The 18,268-nt window shown below is 51.9% G+C and overlaps 2 protein-coding genes and 1 pseudogene across 8 annotated transcripts in view; 2 read left to right on the top strand and 1 right to left on the bottom strand.

Annotated features, from left to right (window-relative positions):
• Positions 1 to 782: 782 nt before the first annotated feature.
• On the top strand, positions 783 to 3,906 carry PLD6 (phospholipase D family member 6). The gene is made up of 2 exons (XM_044250275.1): positions 783 to 1,224; positions 3,659 to 3,906. The coding sequence occupies exons 1-2, from the start codon at positions 783 to 785 to the stop codon at positions 3,904 to 3,906; spliced, it is 690 nt and encodes a 229-aa protein (XP_044106210.1).
• A 1,614-nt stretch (positions 3,907 to 5,520) lies between these two features.
• LOC122907918 lies at positions 5,521 to 5,698 on the top strand (annotated as a pseudogene).
• A 5,283-nt stretch (positions 5,699 to 10,981) lies between these two features.
• LOC122906847 (myosin phosphatase Rho interacting protein) overlaps positions 10,982 to 18,268 on the bottom strand; it is a 145,192-nt gene continuing 137,905 nt past the window's right edge. For 4 of the 7 annotated variants that reach the window (XM_044249261.1, XM_044249262.1, XM_044249266.1 and 1 more), the window contains one exon: positions 10,982 to 17,854. In XM_044249261.1, the coding sequence (XP_044105196.1) occupies positions 17,783 to 17,854 (72 nt within the window). In that variant the 3' untranslated portion in view covers positions 10,982 to 17,782. The remainder of the gene's footprint in view (positions 17,855 to 18,268) is intronic. The other 3 variants (XM_044249263.1, XM_044249267.1, XM_044249264.1) reach the window with 2 other exon arrangements.

The raw sequence follows: 18,268 nt of genomic DNA, 5'->3' as shown, positions 1-18,268 counted from the left end.
CACTGTTTATGCTTCAAGCAGAACGGCATCTTCGCATAACAAGTTGGTACCGGGAGAGGTGGTAGAAATACAAGGGGCCTAACGCTGGACTTTGGCCGTCCCCATCACACCACGGTCTGCGACACTTCGGGTTCAAACCCTGCCACCTGCTAAGTGTTCCTTATTTGACATTCTCAGTGTGTTTCCAGGCCTTTCTGTCCGTCCCGCCTGGCTGTACCCAAAGCAAAAGGGAAAGTGTGAACTGCGAGGTCAGCCCTGCTCTACCAGCCCGCAAAGGGAGGAGGGCCTGGGTTGTCGCAGGCCCCGCGTGTGGCGGGCAGTATCTAGGCGATAGCCGGATTCACAAATCTCGGTGGGGCTGCGAGGGCAGGGCCTGGAGCACGTGACCAGCAGGCCAACAGACGCAGTGGGGTGTCGTTGATAATGTAGGCCCAGAGCGCAGGTGGGACTGGGAGGCACGCGCAGGTGCTGTGGGTGGTGCACGCTGGTGGTAGAGGGGAAGGTCGGGTGCACATGGTTGGCAAGTGCGCAGGCCCGGTGGGCGGTACTTGGACGGCGGGCGCACGTGCGTGGGGTCGCGCAGGCGCAGTGGGCAAGGAGGCGGCTGTACAGGCCTCCGGGCGCGCATGCGTGTTGGGTGGCGTGTGTGTTGGAGGGCGTCGCACGTACGTGGCTGGCGGGGACGCCGGCGTGTGGGGCAGCGGTTGGTGGGGGGTGGCGGGTGTCCGTGGTCGCGGGAGTGCAGGCGCGGTGGGCCGCGGGCCGAGTCGGGCCGAGTCGGAATGGAGCGGTTACGTTGGCAAGTGGTGGCCGTGGCGACCTTGGGTCTGGCTCTGGCCCTGGAGGCGCTGCCCTCCGTGCTGCATTGGCTGCGGGCCGGGCGCCGGCAAGAGCGGCGAAGGCCGCCACGGCGCGAGGTGCTCTTCTTCCCGTCGCAGGTGACTTGCACGGAGGCCCTGCTGCAGGCTCCCGGTGAGGGGCCGTCGGGGCCCCCGGCAGGCTGCCCCTGCAGCCTGCCCCACGGCGAGAGCTCGCTCAGCCGCCTCCTGCGCGCCCTTTTGGCCGCTCGCTCCAGCCTGGAGCTCTGCCTCTTTGCCTTCTCCAGCCCACAGTTGGGCCGTGCGGTGCAGCTGCTGCACCAGCGCGGGGTGCGCATCCGGGTCATCACCGACTGCGACTACATGGCTCTGAACGGCTCACAGATCGGCCTGCTACGAAAGGCAGGTAGGCCAGGCCGCAGCGGCCAGGACCCAGGCTTGGAGCTCAGGTTTGCGGAGCCCTTTGGGGAGCACACCCCACCTGGCACGTGACCTGACTCAGGGGGCAGTGTCAAAGGCGGATACTACAGGGGTCTGAGGATGGGTGAGACCTTTTCATGTCCCATGGTGGCCTCGTGAGGTCGGGCTGGTTCTACCCTGGAGGGACTCCAGGGCCATCCGGAGAGAGCACCTGCCCTAGCCCCTGGTTGGCGCTTCTGTGCTGCGGATATCTGAGTGTGTTCCCCAGCCGGTGGAGGAAGATCTGGGGCGTTCTCAGAGGCTGGGGGCCTGCCCAGTGACACTGTGGAAGCCACCATGCTCCTTTGATTCCCCACATTGTCATGATCCATGTTGGCCTTGGAATACTGGGGAAAGCCTATGGTGGGTAGAGCTGGGGATGCAGCCCCGCCAGCTGTTTCTGACTGTTGCAGTGGCCTAGAGCGACAGTCCTGAAGAGATGAAGGGTCAAGCCTGCCCGCTAGTAGACTCTCAGTGACTGTGTGCTTGGGAATAGGTGCCCCAAGACGGCAAAGATTGGGCTAATACAATGATGGAGGAAAAAGGCATTTCATTTTAACTACACTAGTGAATTTCATGCTAGAGCTTTTGAAGTGAATAAAAACAAGATGCTAAAAAGTGCAGTTAAAATGTTTAGTTGGTGAACAGTTAACTTGTTCCTCGAGCTGCAAAAAACGGGGATCACATACACCTCTGACTGGCCTTTCTCTGCCTCTGGGGTGGGGGCAGATGAAGTGGGAAGTAGGAATGATTTTTTTTTTTTAAGATTTTATTTATTTGACAGAGAGAAAGATCACAAGTAGGCAGAGAGGCAGGCAGAGAGAGAGGAGGAAGCAGGCTCCCTGCTGAGCAAAGAGCCTGATGTGGGGCTTGATCCCAGGACTCTGAGATCATGACCTGAGCAGAAGGCAGAGGCTTAACCCACTGAGCCACCCAGGCTCCCCAGTAGGAATGATTTTGAAGAGGGTCTAAATTCAGATCCTGGGCCTACCTGTGAGTTCTGTATTTCCTCCTCAACTTCAGAGTAACATTGTGTTTTGGGTGTCCCACTGGATGGGAGAGCCTATGGTAACTTGGAGGGGGGCAGAAATGGTCAGATATGGGGGAGCAGAAGGAAACGTGGGGGGAATGTTAGTAGGCTCCAAGCCCAGTCTGGAGCCTGACACAGGCTTGATCCCACAACCCTGAGATCGTGACCTGAGCCAAAATCAAGAATTGGGCACTTGACCGACTGAACCACCGAGGCATCCCCAAAATGGTCAGATTAAGATCCGTTTTGAAGGTAGAGCTGACAGGATTTGGTGGTGGGTCGATTAGAGGCTGTGAGAAATGGTGTCTGTGTCCTCTGGGATAGGAGGGTTTCAAGGCAGGGCTCCTGGGCAAAATCCCCAGGTAAATTTGAAGTTCAGATAAGCCACGGATAATTTTTAGTGTACATCCCAAATATTGCATGGGACATAGTTATTTTTTAAAAATTATCTGTTTATCTGATAGCTCATCCTAATTTGGACATCTTGTATTTTTATTTGTGAAGCCTGGTGGCCCCGTTGCAAAGCAGCCTATTTTAAACTGTTCTTTTAAGTCCTATTTCTAATGGTCTCGTTCACTGAGCAGATAGCTTGTCAGTGAGGTTGGCATGACTCCAGGGTCCATGCAGAGGGGAATGGACAGACAGGTCCTGCCCTAGGGGAGGCTGAAAACAGTAGGAGAGAGACAAATGGGAAAACAAGAGGCAGCCGTTACTGGCTTTGCAGTGAGCCACAGAGGCAAAGCCAGGGAGAGCCTGTTTTCTCGGCAGGTAGGCCCGGTGCCGCTGAACTCCCTCACCCGAAGCACCCAGGGCCTGGCTTCTCCTGCGGTCCTTCTGCCTCAGGCTCACCCCCTCCCCAGGGGTGTGCAGTCCTGGCGTGCATGGTGTTTCCTGGCATGTTCCGGTCCCGGGATGGGCAGGGCAGGAGCTCGAAGGTGGGAAAGCCCCGCCGGCGGTTGCTCTGGTTGCTACGGCTGGATTCGAGCCGGCTTGTCCTGGAACCAGGACGTCCTGGAACAACAGGACTGTGCTGGCTGGGTTGTACAAGAGCAGTGGGGGTGGGCAGACTTCCCTCAGATTGCAGGGCTGGGTGCGGGCAGAGTCGTCTGCACAGGAAGGCGGGTTGTGTGAAATCAGTATGTGTGTGTCTGCGTGTATCCCCCGCTCCTGTCCCCTCGGCCCTCCCTCCTCTGCTGGTCCCACCTGGCGCAGCCCCCACCACCTGCCGGAGGGGAACCACCTTCCCATTTTGTGCCAGATGAGGAGCGAACAGGCAGAGTCGTAGCCGCTAGCGAGGGTGGGCGCGGGGGTGTGGCGGGTGGTGGCGAAGGCTGACTGGCCCTTTCCGCAGGCATCCAGGTGCGACACGACCAGGACCTGGGCTACATGCATCATAAGTTTGCCATCGTGGACAAGAAGGTGCTGATCACCGGCTCCCTCAACTGGACCACGCAAGCCATTCAAAACAACAGAGAGAACGTCCTGATTATGGAGGATGAGGAGTATGTGAGGCTTTTCCTAGAAGAATTTGAGCATATTTGGGAAGAGTTTAATCCGACCAAGTACACCTTTTTCCCACAAAAGAAGCAGAGTCACTGAAGCTGTGCTTTCTCCTCTGTCTGCGGAGTTAGGGGGCGAGTGCTGTCCAGTATCAAAACTTTTTTGTCCCCGGAGTGGAAAGCAGACCGAAGCTGCAGAGACTGGGGCTCCAGACTGGCCTGGGTCGCGCCCAGAGCTGCGGCCCCTGAGCGACATCTCAGGAAGTCGCCGCGCACCCTCCATTCTCGTCCACACGGCACTAAAGTGAACTCGAGCGTTTGGGGTGACAAAGCACAGGGACATCCCTGCAACACCGATGCGTTGGCACGGGCCCGCTTGTTTCCTGCCCCGGGGCCCGTGTGGCCGCAGCTCGGCAGCTCCCACCCAGCATGCAAGCTGACCCCCAGTCTGATTCTAGAGGCTCTCGTGCTTTGGCCAACCCCAGCAGCACCCCCACCAGTGGCTCCGGAATGCTTTCTGCTTCTCCTGGTGGCCCGGCCGCTCCCATCAGCACCGCTGGGCCCTGGCGTTGGCCAGAGGTGGCCAGCTCCTCTGTGGCTTCTTGGCGGGTTTGAGTCTGCAGAGGGAAAGGGGAGAAGTCAGGGAGGAAAAAGGGCAGGAGGACAGAGAGGGGCTGGGCGGGAGCGGGGAGCTGCCTTCCAGGCTCCCTCGTGAGCATGGCTGGCCCCCCGCGGCGGGCAGGTGGTGCTCTTACCAGGTCTCCTTGCATGATGACCCTTTACTACAAATACAACTGAAGATGTTCATGCTCTGCCACTTCCCCTCTGTGCTCACTGCAGTCAAGTGCAAAGTCTACCAGCGAGGACTGCGAGTGGCCAGAAGCTGCTTCTGTTTCCTTTCCTTATGCCTTTGTCAACATTCTCGAATTCAAGTTGATTTGGTGTGCTTCGAAGTGACCTTGAGTGTAATACCCATGAACTTGACTTACTGGCAGTTTTGGCTCAGCATAATCCTGAGTTACCTGACCATCTGGAGGAGTTAACTAGGAGGGAGGCCAGTGTTGGGTGCGGCGCCCCACAGATGTGTTCTTACTGTTGGCTCTGGGATTTGCTCTCACTGGTAATTAGGAGAATAGCTACCTATGGACATTTTTGAAAAGTTAGATTGTTTTTTCGTAACATGTACCTTTATTTATAGATAGCTCAAGTGGGCCCTGGTGGTTTTGCCATCTTGTCATTTGTGTCAGTGATACGGTGTGTGACTTGTCCTGATGACTCCTGGTGTGCTCACGCCCTCCGAGCCACCGGCACAGAGCAGTCACGCTGCGTGTTGTTGCCCATCGAAAGTGATCCGTGACTTATTGTGTTGGGCAAGTAAACCTCAAGTTAATTTTTCTGATGTAACTGAAGCTATAAAACACATAGATCGGAAATGAGAAATGCTTGGACACTGAACGTGTTTTTTCACCTGTCTTTTCCCGCACTGTGTGTTCTGAAGGGAGAGCAGAAGTTGTATCCTGTGTTGTGAATGATGAAGCCGGGCTGTCCTGGACTTCTGGTACACTTAAATAAATATGTTCTTGTTCTGGAATGGTAGTACTGGGTGTTTCTTTGCCTTTTGCTCAGATAGTGGGTGCTGTTTATTAAGTAACATTTTGGTGGGGGTGGACGACCTGGAGCTGTTTCGGAGCCATCGGTCACGATGGGAGGAGCCAGACCTGAACATGGTGCTGGGGGAACTCGTGTTTTTCATAGGTAAGGCAGGTGCTTTTCCCAGGGAGGGGCTTAGCCACTGCACTGCGGGCCTGCTCGTCCCTGCGATGTCCCCCGTGTGGGAAACTTGACCACATCATTTGTGTGGTAGTGCGGCACGGTGTGCACGCTGTCTCCTGATCCAGCCAGCCAGCCAGCAAGAAGCCAGGAAGCGTTTTCCAACATGTCCCTGCTGCTGGTGGCGGACTTTCCGGGTTTTTCCCTCCACCCTGTGACGGTGGGCACACAGGCAGCCCGCTGCCCCTGCTGAGTCTGTGTCTTCTGTGACCCCAGCCCTTTCTGGCCGGGCCAGGCGGATGCACATTAATAACAGGGTGCAGAGGTGACCTAGCTGAGCCACCTGGATGAAACATTTTCAGAATCCCGAAATGATCTCATCTCGTAACATTTTTTATTTAATAGTTTCATTTATATTGCTATCTTCATTATTTGAGCAGCGGGGATATTACATCTCACAAGTTTCAGGTGGTAGTTAATTGGTTGGAAAAGAATTGTAGTTAAGATAAAACTTCCTCTTGCAATGCTTGTGATTGAAAACCACTGTCATGGGAGTAGTGTGTGGCAAGTGTCAAACCCCCTGGGAGGGTTTGAGTGAACCCATGCACCTGTATTGTAATTTCAAGCACATATTGGTTCTTTTGAATTTTTTTTTTAAAAAGCAACTGATGGCATTTTTGAAAAGACTTCATTGGGATTCATATATCCTAAGATGCACCCCTGTAAAGTATGCACCACTCTGAATCAGAGAGCATTTTCATCACCCCAGAAAGAAATCATGTCCCAAGAACAGTACCTCATTCTCTCTCACTCCCAGCCTGTGGCAACCACTGACTTATTTCCTGTCTCTCTCTGGATTTTCCTACTGTGGACATTTCATATACCTGGAATCCCACAGTCTGCGGCATTTTGCACCTGCCTTCTTTCATTTAGCAGGCAAAAGAAAATTTTATTTGACAGAGCACAAGCAGGGGGAGCAGCAGGCAGAGGGAGAAGCAGCCTCCTCTGTGCTGAGTAGGGAGCCGACCCCAGGACCCTGGGATCACGACCTGAGCCAAAGGCAGATGCTTAACTGACCGAGCCACCCAGGTGCCTCAGCGTGTTTTTGAGGGCTGTCCCTGTTGTAACACGTGTCAGTATTCACTTCTTGTAGCTGAATAATACTGTCATGTGGGTAGACCACGTGTTTGGAACCCATTCATCAACTAATGGACATTTCAGTGATTTCCACCGTTACACGTAAAGGAAACATTCACATGTAAGCGGTTCATGTGGAAGCATGTTTTCATTTTTCTTGAGTATATGCTTTGGAGTAGAAATTTTGAGTCCTAGAACTCTACCAAGAACCTGCCAGACTTTTCCAAAGTGACCGCACCATTTTACATTCCAACCAGCAAAGTCTGGGGGTTTCTCCTTCTCTGCATCCCTGCCAACAAAAAACTACCACTGACTTTTTTTTAAGATTTTATTTATTTATTTGACAGATCACAAGTAGGCAGAGAGGCAGGCAGAGAGAGAGGAGGAAGCAGGCTCCCCACTGAGCAGAGAGCCTGTTGCAGGGCTCGATCCCAGGACCCCGGGATTATGACCTGGGCCGAAGGCAGAGGCTTTAACCCACTGAGCAGCCCAGGTACCCCTACCACTGACTTTTTAAATAATAGCCAACCTATGGAGTATGAGTGGTGTCTTGTGGTTTTGACTTGGCGTTTTCCTGATGACTAAGGATGTTGAGCATCTCTTCATGTCCTTATCATTTATATGTTGTCTTTGGAGAAATGTCTATTTGAGTCCTTTGCCACTTTTTAAAAAATTGTATTGCCTTTTTATCGTTGAATTAGAAGTTACAACTTTTGACTTATGAATTATAAGAATTGTAAGAGTTCTTTTTATATTTTGGACTCAAGTCCCTTATCAGACGTAAGATTTTTTAAGAAAAGATTTTATTTATTTATTTGACAAAGTGAGAGACAGCAGGCAGAGCAGCAGAGGGAGAGGGAGAAGCAGGATGCCCGCTGAGCAGGGAGCCTGATGCGGGGCTCAATCCCAGGACTCTGGGATCATGACCTGAGCTGAAGACAGACACTTAACCAACTGAGCCATCCAAGTGCCCCCAGACATGTGATTTGCAAAGATTTTATCCCATTCTTTAGGTAGTCTTTTTACTTTCTTGGGTATTGTGTGCAGTTAGTAATTCTGATACAGTTAAATTTTTTTTTATTTCTGCTGTTTGTATTTTGGTGTCAATATCTAAGGAACACTTGCACAGTCCAAAGTCACAAAGATTGGCTTCTGTGTTTCTTTCTGAGTCTTATACTCTTAGCTCTTATGTGTCAGCCTATGAAACTTTTTTTTTCAGACTTTATAGATTGAGAACGTGACCCAATTACAATTCAGCTATGCACTTTTAGCACTGTGCAATCCCGTGTTTTCAAATACTTTCCCCCTGCAGTTCTGTTCATAACAATTTTATAATCCTGAAGAAATTCTCTTACCTGGAGATTTTCATGCATTCTTGTAATCGTGCAGGATGTGTGATGTGCCATGAAATAGAACCTGTGATCGTAACCCTCTTGTAATCAGAAACAACAGCACCGAAGGGCAGATGATCCTTGGGGATCAGTGGTGGCAGGAAAGGCAGCAGAGTGGAAAGCTGAGGCCTCAACATGGCTGTCTGTGCCACGTCCTCCTGATGATTGTTCTCATCCCTGTCCCTCACTGGGCCTGCCCACTTCCGAGCCAGGTCTGTGAATAATTTCGAGTTACTTTTTGTGTCTAGTGTGAGGAAGGGGGTTCAGCAGCATTCTTTCGCATGTGAATAGTTGTCCCAGCACCATTTGTTGAAAAGACTATTCTTTCCCTGTTGAATGATTTGGGCACCCTTGTCAAAAACCGATTGATTACATAAATATAATCTCTTATTTCTGGATTCATAATTATGCTTCATCGACCTGCAGGTCAGTTCCTATGCTGGTACCACACTATCTTGACTACCTAGCATTTGTGGCAAGTTTTGAAATCCAGTAAGCAAGTCCTTTAACTTCGTTCTTTCCGACATTGTTTTGGCTGTTCTGGGTCGCTACATTTCTGTATGAATCTTGCAAAAGCAGCTGGGGTTATGGTAGGGATAGCGTTGAATCTGTAGGTCAAGTTTGGGAAGTATTACCATTCTAAGAATAGCACATTTTCCAATCCATGTACATAGGATTCGTCTTCTTTAATTAGTCTTTGACAGTTTCAGTGTCCTTAAGTATTACACTTTCTTAAAAAAATGGATTCCCAAGTATTTTATTCTTTTTTATTTTATTCCAAATAGAATTGTTTTCTTAATGTGTCTCAGATTGTTAGTAAATACAATTCATTTTTGTACATGAATCTTGTATCCTGCAAAATGGCAAAACTATGAGTTTTAATTGACATTTTGGGGGGTGGGTTCCTTAGGATTTCCCATATACAAGATCATGTCATCTACAAATGCAGTTTTACTTCTTCTTTCCAATGTGGATGTCTTTCCTTTTTCTTGTGTGGCTAAAATCTCCAGAATAGACATGGTGAGAACAGATATCCTTGTTTTGTTGCTTACCTTAGGGAGAAAACTTCGTTATCTTTTAAAAAGATTTTATTTATTTATTTGACAGAGAGAGATCACGAGTAGGCAGAGAGGCAGGCAGAGAGAGAGAGGGAAGCAGGCTCCCTGCAGGGCTCGATCCCAGGACCCTGAGATCATGACCAGAGTGGAAGGCAGAGGCTTAACTCACTGAGCCACCCAGGCGCCCCCAGTTTTCCACCATTAAGTATGGTTAGTTATCTTTTTTTTTTATAGCTGTTCTTTATCATATTGAATAAGCTCCTTTCTATTCCTAGTTTGCTGAGTGTTTTCATCATGAAAAGGTGCTGGATTTTCCAAATGCCAACTGATGTTCACAACAGCGCTTACAGAGCTTAAAAAACAAAACAAAACAAAAAAAACAAAAGTGCATTAGATCTATTAGAATACCATTACATCGGACCAGTGCCTAGAATTTAACGGATAAAAATTATTGAAACATCCTTAAATAATTGGAATAGCACACTGGAAGTATGTATCCTTTATATGTCTGTACTCTATTTCTTCTAGGTTTTGTGAATTCCGTAAGTCGATTTCTAATAGGTAGAGTCCGATTTTAATTTTTGTGTATGTGTATTTGAATCACACTTTGGATTTCCACACATTTTCACGTAATTCATTCCAAATGTTGTGGTAATATTGGAAAACGAGTTTCTTATTTTAAATTCATTCAGTAGGTCATAACCAGAATTTTAAAGATTTTATTTATTTATTTGACAGACAGGGATCACAAGTAGGCAGAGACACAGGCAGAGAGGAGGAAGCGGGCCCCCCGCCGAGCAGAAAGCCTGATGCGGGGTTCGATCCCAGGACCCTGAGATCATGACCCGAGCCGAAGGCAGAGGATTAACCCACTGAGCCACCCAGGCGCCCCCACAACCAGAATTTTAACATTAAATAGAATGTAGACATCATAGCATATTCTAGTACGGGTGTGTTGTTTTGTGAAATGTTGGGTTGTTCCTGGGGTGTGTGTGTGTGGATTTGGTCATGAGGTATGATATATTCTCTCCTTTAAAACCAAGAGTAAGGGGCACCTGGGTGGCTTAGTGGGTTAAAGCCGCTGCCTTCGGCTCAGGTCATGATCCCAGGGTCCTGGGATTGAGCCCCAAATTGGGCTCTCTGCTCAGTGGGGAGCCTGCTTCCTCCTCTCTCTCTCTGCCTGCCTCTCTGCCTACTTGTGATCTGTCAAATAAATAAATAAATAAATAAAAATAAAACCAAGAGTAACACTTTACTGTAGATGAATGTAATTATAAAGGGGCAGAGATGAGAGAATTCGAGCTCTTGGTTGCTAGTTATGTAGCTCCTTGTTCTCCTCAGGACTTCGCATGGTGCTTCTGGCCCGCCCTGGAGGTTTCTGTTACGGAGCCAATGTCCCCTCAGTAGATTCATGATGTAAAGTCTCCTGATTTTAAAACGCTGACAACTAATCCTGAACTCTGCAAACACTGTTTAAAAATAAGCAGATGAAGGGTGCCTGGGTGGTTAACTGAGTTAAGCCTCTGCCTTCGGCTCAGGTCAGGATCTCGGGGTCCTGGGATTGAGGTCTACGTTGGGCTCTCTGCTCAGCGGGGAGCCTGCTTCCTCCTCTCTCTCTGCCTGCCTCTCTACTTGTGATCTCTGTCAAATAAATAAATAAAATCTTTAAAAAATAAAATAAGCAGAATGATAAAAAGTAAAAGCAAAACTCCAGTAGACGTCTCCAGGCTATGGACCACTTTCTGAATGTTGACAATGTTGACCTCAATGCATAGGTTGCATGTCTCTGCACTACACAAAACCTCATTCACAGCATGCAAAGGGTGATGCAAAAATAGTTTATTATGATATAGTTTATGTAAAGTTAGGTAATATTTACAAAGTAGAAATGATCAGCGACATCCGTGGGAATCTAGCATGTCACACAAAGGAATAAATATTCTGACAAAGTAACACTTCAAATTGTAGCAAACAGTCGTTCAGAAACTCTGTTAATTAAAAAAAGAGCCGCAACAACACCATCACCGTCTTGAATTGTCCCAGAGGGCGGGTGGCTCGGCTGGCCAGGCTCATCTGTTGGGGAGGAAGGCGCAGCCCACCGGATGCCCCCCAGCCCCGGGCCCTGCCGCACCTGCAGGCCGGCATGAAGGGCTCGCCCGCGCTCCCCGGGCCTCTGCGCACCCCTGCACGGCACTTTGGGTTTGGTGAACAATATCATTTAGCGTTAGTACAGAAATTAAACACCCGTTAGAATAATCATACACGCTTTGGGTTGGAATATCACCCGATGGCTGAAAAAATTCGCTGTGGCAGAAACCAACGCTGTGGATTATGTCCTGACTCGTCACAGCAGAAAACAGCGTGCCCACACTCCACTCTGTCCCTGTGTCAGCTCCCCCCACGGCTCTGCGTCGCGTCCCTAACAGCTGACCTGAGACATTCACGCCAATAGAAGAGTCTAGTAGTGAGAAAAGTTAAAGAATTACAGTTGTTGAGGAGTCACTTAGAAACTTTACATTTTATAAATATTACTTAGGAAAACCACATGAATTCTTATCACTTAACTGGTTTTAAGTCCTAACAATCAATCAGTAGATAAGTCGTTAATACTAAAGGTAAATCCTAAAATCCACTTTAATTGGTTTTGTGATAGAAATGTGACACAATAATGACTTTAGTGTTCTTTATATGACCTATTCCTAGCTTGCTATGAAACAAAATTGCAATGTATGTTACTAGTGCAAAGGGCAAAGACAGAGGCCTGGGACAAGTGACAGGGGGACAGGTGCACTGTGCTGGTGACCACTGCCTTTCCAGAACTCCGCTCCTTTGCGGTGTTCCAACTGTGTCCTGGGAAGTCTACCCCCGACTGGCCGCCACGGACTGTGTGCCTCCCCCTGCACGCCCTCCTGGCTCAGCCTGAGTACCAGATGATCCAGTTCTCAGATGCTGTGACCATACATGGCCACGGATGCCTGCAGTAAAGTGACAGCGTGGCCAGGTTTGTGCTTTGACGCCGTCCCACCACAGAACCTAGGAGCTGAGGAGATGCAGATGCCCAGACCGGCAAGAGTTCCCAGGTCACCCATTCAGGCCAGTCCTGCCACAACTGTGCTCGAAATGACGTCTCCCTCCAGGATGTCCACGAGCCTGGCCCGGGCGGGGAAGATGGCCCCACCAGGTTCTTCCCCACGCTGCTCTCCCTGCAGGGCTCGGAGTGCTCTGGCAGTGAGCATCGCGGCGTTCTTGCACGGCCAGCAGGCACGGAGGCAGGCCTGCTGTCATCCCAGAGACAGTCATATGCTCTTTACAACCCCCCCGTGAAGTGGCCACAGCTTTTAAAAAGATATATCAGTCATGAAAACATTTCCTTATATGTTGGGTGGAGTTCAAGGTTGTACTCAAAGCCATCCGCCCTAGCTTACAAAGGGAGGTCTGCATAGGATTTTATTTTTTTAAACCCACACAAACTTTGTCACACACACAAAAACCCCTGCGGTAACTTCCGAGTAATATTTACACTGCTCACTCTGGATAATATACAGGTTATTTTAAACAAAATAAACACAGCTGCTTGTCAATACAGAGAGGCTGGCGTCCACACAGAGCGCACAGCGGCTTCTCTTCCCAAAGCCCATGTAGACACGGAGAGGACAAGGGCCTGGGCTGCATCTGAGCGGCTGTCCTGGCTCCCTACACTGGGGGTGGGGGGCTGATGGATTCCTCCTACTCTGCTGAAACACTCGGAGACGGGAGCCCTCTTCCCTTTACAAAGAACCAAGAATACTTGCAACTCGTTCTCCAAAGGGCACAAGAATGAGGCGGGGTCTCTCCCAGCAGACCCCTTGGGAAACAGCGATACTGTTCGTTTCCACTCTGCGTGTGGGTCATGGCTTCCTAGCAAAGGATCCCAAAGCAGTGGTTTCACCAGACTCACTGCAGCGGGATTCTCAGCTTCAGTCTTCAACTGAGGAAAGCATGAGCTGGCTAAGAGTGCATCTGGGCTTGTGACCAGAGCACACCGTTCCCAGCTTCAACGGGCCCCACGTCCTAACAGCACTCTGAGGACCGGGCGGACGTGGCCACAGAAGAAGGGACGTGGCCAGTGTCCTACTCGGTGCTGAGAACACTCAAGGACTTTAGCTTTTGGCCCGATCTCAGGTAGGTAAAAAGACCTTTCCTAGGATCAGACGTGCAACGTCTAAGCACACACCTTTTAGGGATCTGGTGGTAGGGAAAGGCCGGAGAAAGTCCCAGGTGGGAAGCGTGTGGCAGACCCACTAGTGCTCCTTCCCAGTCGCTGGTGGGCTAGCTGGATGCCTAGGGCCTCCTCTCTCAACAGGGACCCGAGGCAGAGGGGCCCAAGATGGAAGAGGAAGAGAGCAGTGTGCCAACACTGGAACTTTCAGAAGCCTTTGCACCAGCCGGTTTCCCAGCTGGTGGGAAGGGCGGGGCTGTGGGGCCGGGCGCCGGGACAGAGGTTCAGACCCAGTGACCCAGCAGACGCCTAACAGAAAACACAGCCATGGCGCAGTTTTGGTGTGTTCAGGTGGGAGGGATTCCACACGACTGAAGCTTCTGGACAGCTGAAGCTTCCGGTGAGCATGCCAAGCTGTTTTCTTTTCAGTATCTAATTCCTGCTAAGTGGAATACTGTACATACTTCCCTGTCCTTTGTGAACCTCTGAAAATACCCACCAATCCAGGCTTTCTTGGTGATAAAAGCAGGGGGTGGGGGTGGGGGGTGGGGGGAGGGCACTGAATTCGGTTTTAGTTTTCTGGCTTTCTAAAATTGTGTCTAGAATGGAAAGTGTTAAAAATTCCAAGCTTCTTTAGAACAATGAGGAGGAAACTTCCTTCCAGGAATCCTCTTACATTAGGAGCACGGGCTGATGGCTTACAGTCCTTCCACTCTAACTGAAAATGGCTTTGAGTCCCTGGAGAACCGCCTCTGAACTCGGGCGTGAGGTCAGCCATGAAGCTGGCTAGTGGGTACTGAGGAGGGGAGAGGAGAGCTGTCCCCGCCCGGAGCCTGCAGCCTGAGGCAGCCCAAGGAGCCAGGAGCCGGGGAAGTTCCCAGCATGGGTAAGAGGGAGGAACCTTCTGGAGAAGTTCCCTGCCGGCTGGCTCAGGGGAGTGGGGAACAGCCCTGGGGGGTTAGCCAGCAAGCACGTGGGGCCCTGTACAGCTGTCATTTTATGGCCACGGAGAGGGGGTCCAGGGGTAGGCCCTGAGCCACAGGCCCAGCGGGGGCAGCCTCATGCGCTGCCTCAGGCCCGGGATGAGCTGAAAAACAGACTTGCCAAGGGGAGCACCAGGCAGCAGTGACAAAAGGGGTCACGTTCCATCCTCAGGCCAGCAGTCAGTGTTCCAGAGTATTAACGAGATCTCTAAAGAGGTTCTTCTTGTGCCATCGGATTTGTCTCCTGGCCTCATCTGTCAGCCTCCCCTTCAGGCAGACTTGGAGGGTCACAGTTCTGTTACACACCGCAATTCCCCCTTTCCCAGCCTTGCCCTCCTGAGACCCTACCGGCTCACTGTTAGCCAGTGAGCGGGTGACAGACTTCCCTTGTCCTCGGCCTCTCTACTTGCTGGAGTCCCAGGGAGAGGCCTCTGGTCTGGGCTCCTGACAAAGCATACATCCCCACTGTGGCCTCCACCTGTTGCCCCAGGACGGCCCCGGCTTCCTCCCTCAAATTCCGACCCATTTTGATGCCTAATGGCACAAGCCTCCATTTCCAAGGGCGGCGTGCTCCGTCTGCCACCTCCCGTAGCCACTGCCATGGTGCCGACAGGGGCCACAGACAGCCACTGGGCCTGGAAGGCTGGCTCTCACCCCCGGACCGGCGCCGCCGAAGGAGCCCGAGCAGCAGGGCATGGCCCCGTGTGCGTCCGTGTGCGCACGGAAACATCTGTCTGCCTTCCTGAGAGCTGTGCAGCGGAGCAGTCTCCCCCTGCGTGTGTCTGGCAGGGCTGACTTGCAGGGGCCAGCAGGTTATAGATGAGCCAGTGACCAGGAAAGAAAACATGACTGCACAGACTCAATCCCTATTCTCATGTCACCCCCCCTGCCCCCAGGGCAGGGGGACACTCCCGCTGTGAGGACCACCCCAGGGGCAGTGGGAGTGCCCCTGACAATCACTCACATGACCCCATCTGCAGCCCCCAAAGGACCCTCCTCCACCAGCACAGAAACCAACTCCACCTCCTCAACTGTACTGTTTTCTCTGGAACCTGGTGGCTAAATTCTTCCTGGGGGACTTGGGGGTCTGCAGGGCGGAGTGGGGACTGGGGTGCGACACACAGGTGCTCACTGAAACCCCTCTTTGTTCTGTTCTGCCTGCTCCCTCCAGACAGAAGATAGGCCCCTCAGCAGGCAGCTTGTCCCAGGTCTTAGTCCGACAGCCATGGTCACTGTGCGACGCTCGGCAAGACCAGGCTCGGCTCGGGGCTTCTTCTGGAGGCTGTGGCGGGAGCAGCCTCTTGTTGGAGAGGAGCCAGAGTACCCCCATTTCTAGACCGCTTCCTGGTAACCTCCAGAGGGTAGCAGCCCCAGGACTGTAACTTCTTGTCTCTGGGGCGAGGAGGAGGAGCCTTCAGAGGCTGCGGTGAAAGGAGGGTTTCCCTGTCTCTGCCTTTGACCTCCACATGCTGCACTCATGTTCCCAGAATTTGGAGGGTGAACCCCGAGAGGAAAGGATGAAGATGAGCGCATATGGCGCTCTCTGACCTGGTCAGAGCGCTGTAGCCACAGGCTGACTCGGCACAGTGACCCTGCCAGGAAGGTGGGAGGGCCGGAGGCAGGGACGGGGCTGCTTGGAGGAGAGCAGAGTACCCAGGGCAGCAGGAGCCGGCAGAGAGGCCAGCCGACGCAGCCCCTGTCCCATCAGATCCTGTGGGGCAGCACACCTGTCTGTCTGTTCTGCTGCGAGAACACACACATTATACAGCATTTTGGGGAATGGGCCCCGGGGCTGAGCATCCCTTCCCTATGCTCCCATTCTGAGAGGCACACACACAAAATCATGGTCCTTTCTAAAAGTACCACCAATCTCCAGGGGGGTGGTGCAGGGAGCAATGTCTGAGCAGCAGAATGAAAAAACCAGACCTAATATTCTCTTGCTTTTGAAAACATGGGAGAAAAGCAGCCAAGGAGTGACAGGTGTGGAAGCTGGAAGCTGCTGAGGGAAAGGCTCGGTGCCAGGGAGAGCTCAGAGATTATTCCAGTGAGAAGAGGGCATGCCCCAGGCCCTGCCAGGGCTTTCCTGGGTGACCCTGGCCTTAACTGAATCTAGAGATAGGGCACAGTGCCTTTTCCAGGGCCCGCAGACCTAACAGAAGCGCTGACACAGCGAGACCAGAATAGGACCCCCGCTCACTCTGCAGATGCTTCTTGCCCACCCTGAAGGCCTCGGCACTGCTGCCGTTTGCCTGGGCTCTTGTCTTAACAAGATTGCTGGTCTTCCTGGGGCCGTGACGGAAATCCCGGGGCAGGAGACTCCTGAGAACCACTGTAGCATTTCCTGACAGTTCCAAGGTCTCACTCCAACTAGTAGAAAAAGCAAGTCTCTTGGTTTACGTTTACTCTGGGCTCTCTGAATGCTGCAAGAGAACTTTTCAGAGCTCAGGTTAGAGTTAAAAACAGGTAATAAGGGCAGTTTTTATCTGATTCCAACATCCTCTCTACTTTCTTCTTGACTTAACATAGGGGTCTTCACTCAACCTTCTCAAAAGCAACGTGGAGGTTTCTTTCAGAAAGGCTCAGCACCTGAGCAGGCTTCCCCCTCAAGGACTGAGTTCATCACTGTTTGCAAGCTCCGTCTGAAACCCTGGGGCCGCAGGGCAACACTCCCAAGTCTTTACGGAGAGAGCAGGGCTGCCAGTGACCAAGAAAGCAACGAGCGTAGGAAGGAATGAGAGGGGACGGGATTTTGTGCAAGATTTAATAAAAAACAAACAAAAATAGGAATGGCTGCTTTCGACATTTTCCAGGTCGTGAAAGGTTCCCCACGATGACCTGGGGTGTGGCTCTAAGCTGAAGTAGTGGGACGAGTACAAAGTGCTGTCCTCCCAAGCCAGAGGCAGTGAATTGCAGGTTCCGGGCCACGCCCCCCACCTGCTCCTCCAGCTCCTCCCCAAGGCACGCGAGTGGTTGGCGCGGCCACCTGATGCCCTGCTCTCTCCCTGTGGGGCCCACACACAGCCCGGCGAGAGCCGCCCTCGCCGACTCCGCACCCTGCACCCGGCGGAACGAGCTAGCTTATCGACAGGCTGCTGGGCCTTAATACTGACAGTGAGTGCGGTGGACAGCGGCGGGCGGGGGCTCTGCGCAGACCCTGGCCGGGAGCGGACGGCCCTCCTGGCCCCCGCTGCTTGGCTAGTTTGAGAATACCATGGAAAAAAAGCTTTGACAAAGACGTAGGAAGCTGGAATCAACACAGCAGGGAACGGTGTGAACAACCCATGGACCAGTCTCTCATGCATCCATACCCACAGTTAATGATGACAACATAACAACAATAATAATAATAATAAAAAATAAAGGTACAGACAAAAAGCAGCGCTTGGGTAGTGCTGCCGCAGGCTGGGAGGGGTGTGTGTTCAAGTGGAACGGGACGCGGCTAGTCTTTCTTCAAGTCCCTGGATTCAAAGAGCTTCAAGCGTTCTTGCACCGTCAGGCCTTCCTTCAGACTCTGGGTGGAGATGAGAGCAAGAGAGAGAGAGACCGTTAACCGCCCGGCCAGCACCATGGGCGCGGCTGCAGTCAGGCAGAGGTGCAGGTGCCGGGGTGCGGGGTGGGACAGGAGGGGCTCCTTGAGAGATTAGTGGGGCATGCTAAGGAGAGAGCCGTCCCCTGTGAGATGGTGTTATCTGGATGAGAAAGGAAAAACCCAGAGAAACAGACCACGTGTGTAAGCAGCTGAGTTCTGAGCTTAGGGCTCTTCAGACAAGCAGCGACCAGATCGGTTCAGCCAGGGGCAAAAGCTGTGCCAAGAACTAGAAATCCACCCGTTCACATCCTTCTCCCTGTGGGGGTCGGGGGGTGGGGGGTGGGGGTCCTGTCCACCTCTACTTCCTCCGTGACCATGACGCTGAGCATCGGGACG

This window comes from Neovison vison, chromosome 5, assembly GCF_020171115.1.
Source record: "Neovison vison isolate M4711 chromosome 5, ASM_NN_V1, whole genome shotgun sequence".
Taxonomy (NCBI): Eukaryota; Metazoa; Chordata; class Mammalia; order Carnivora; family Mustelidae; genus Neogale; species Neogale vison.
The sequence above is the reverse complement of the archived record's forward strand: the minus strand, read 5'-3'. Positions and strand labels throughout refer to the sequence as shown.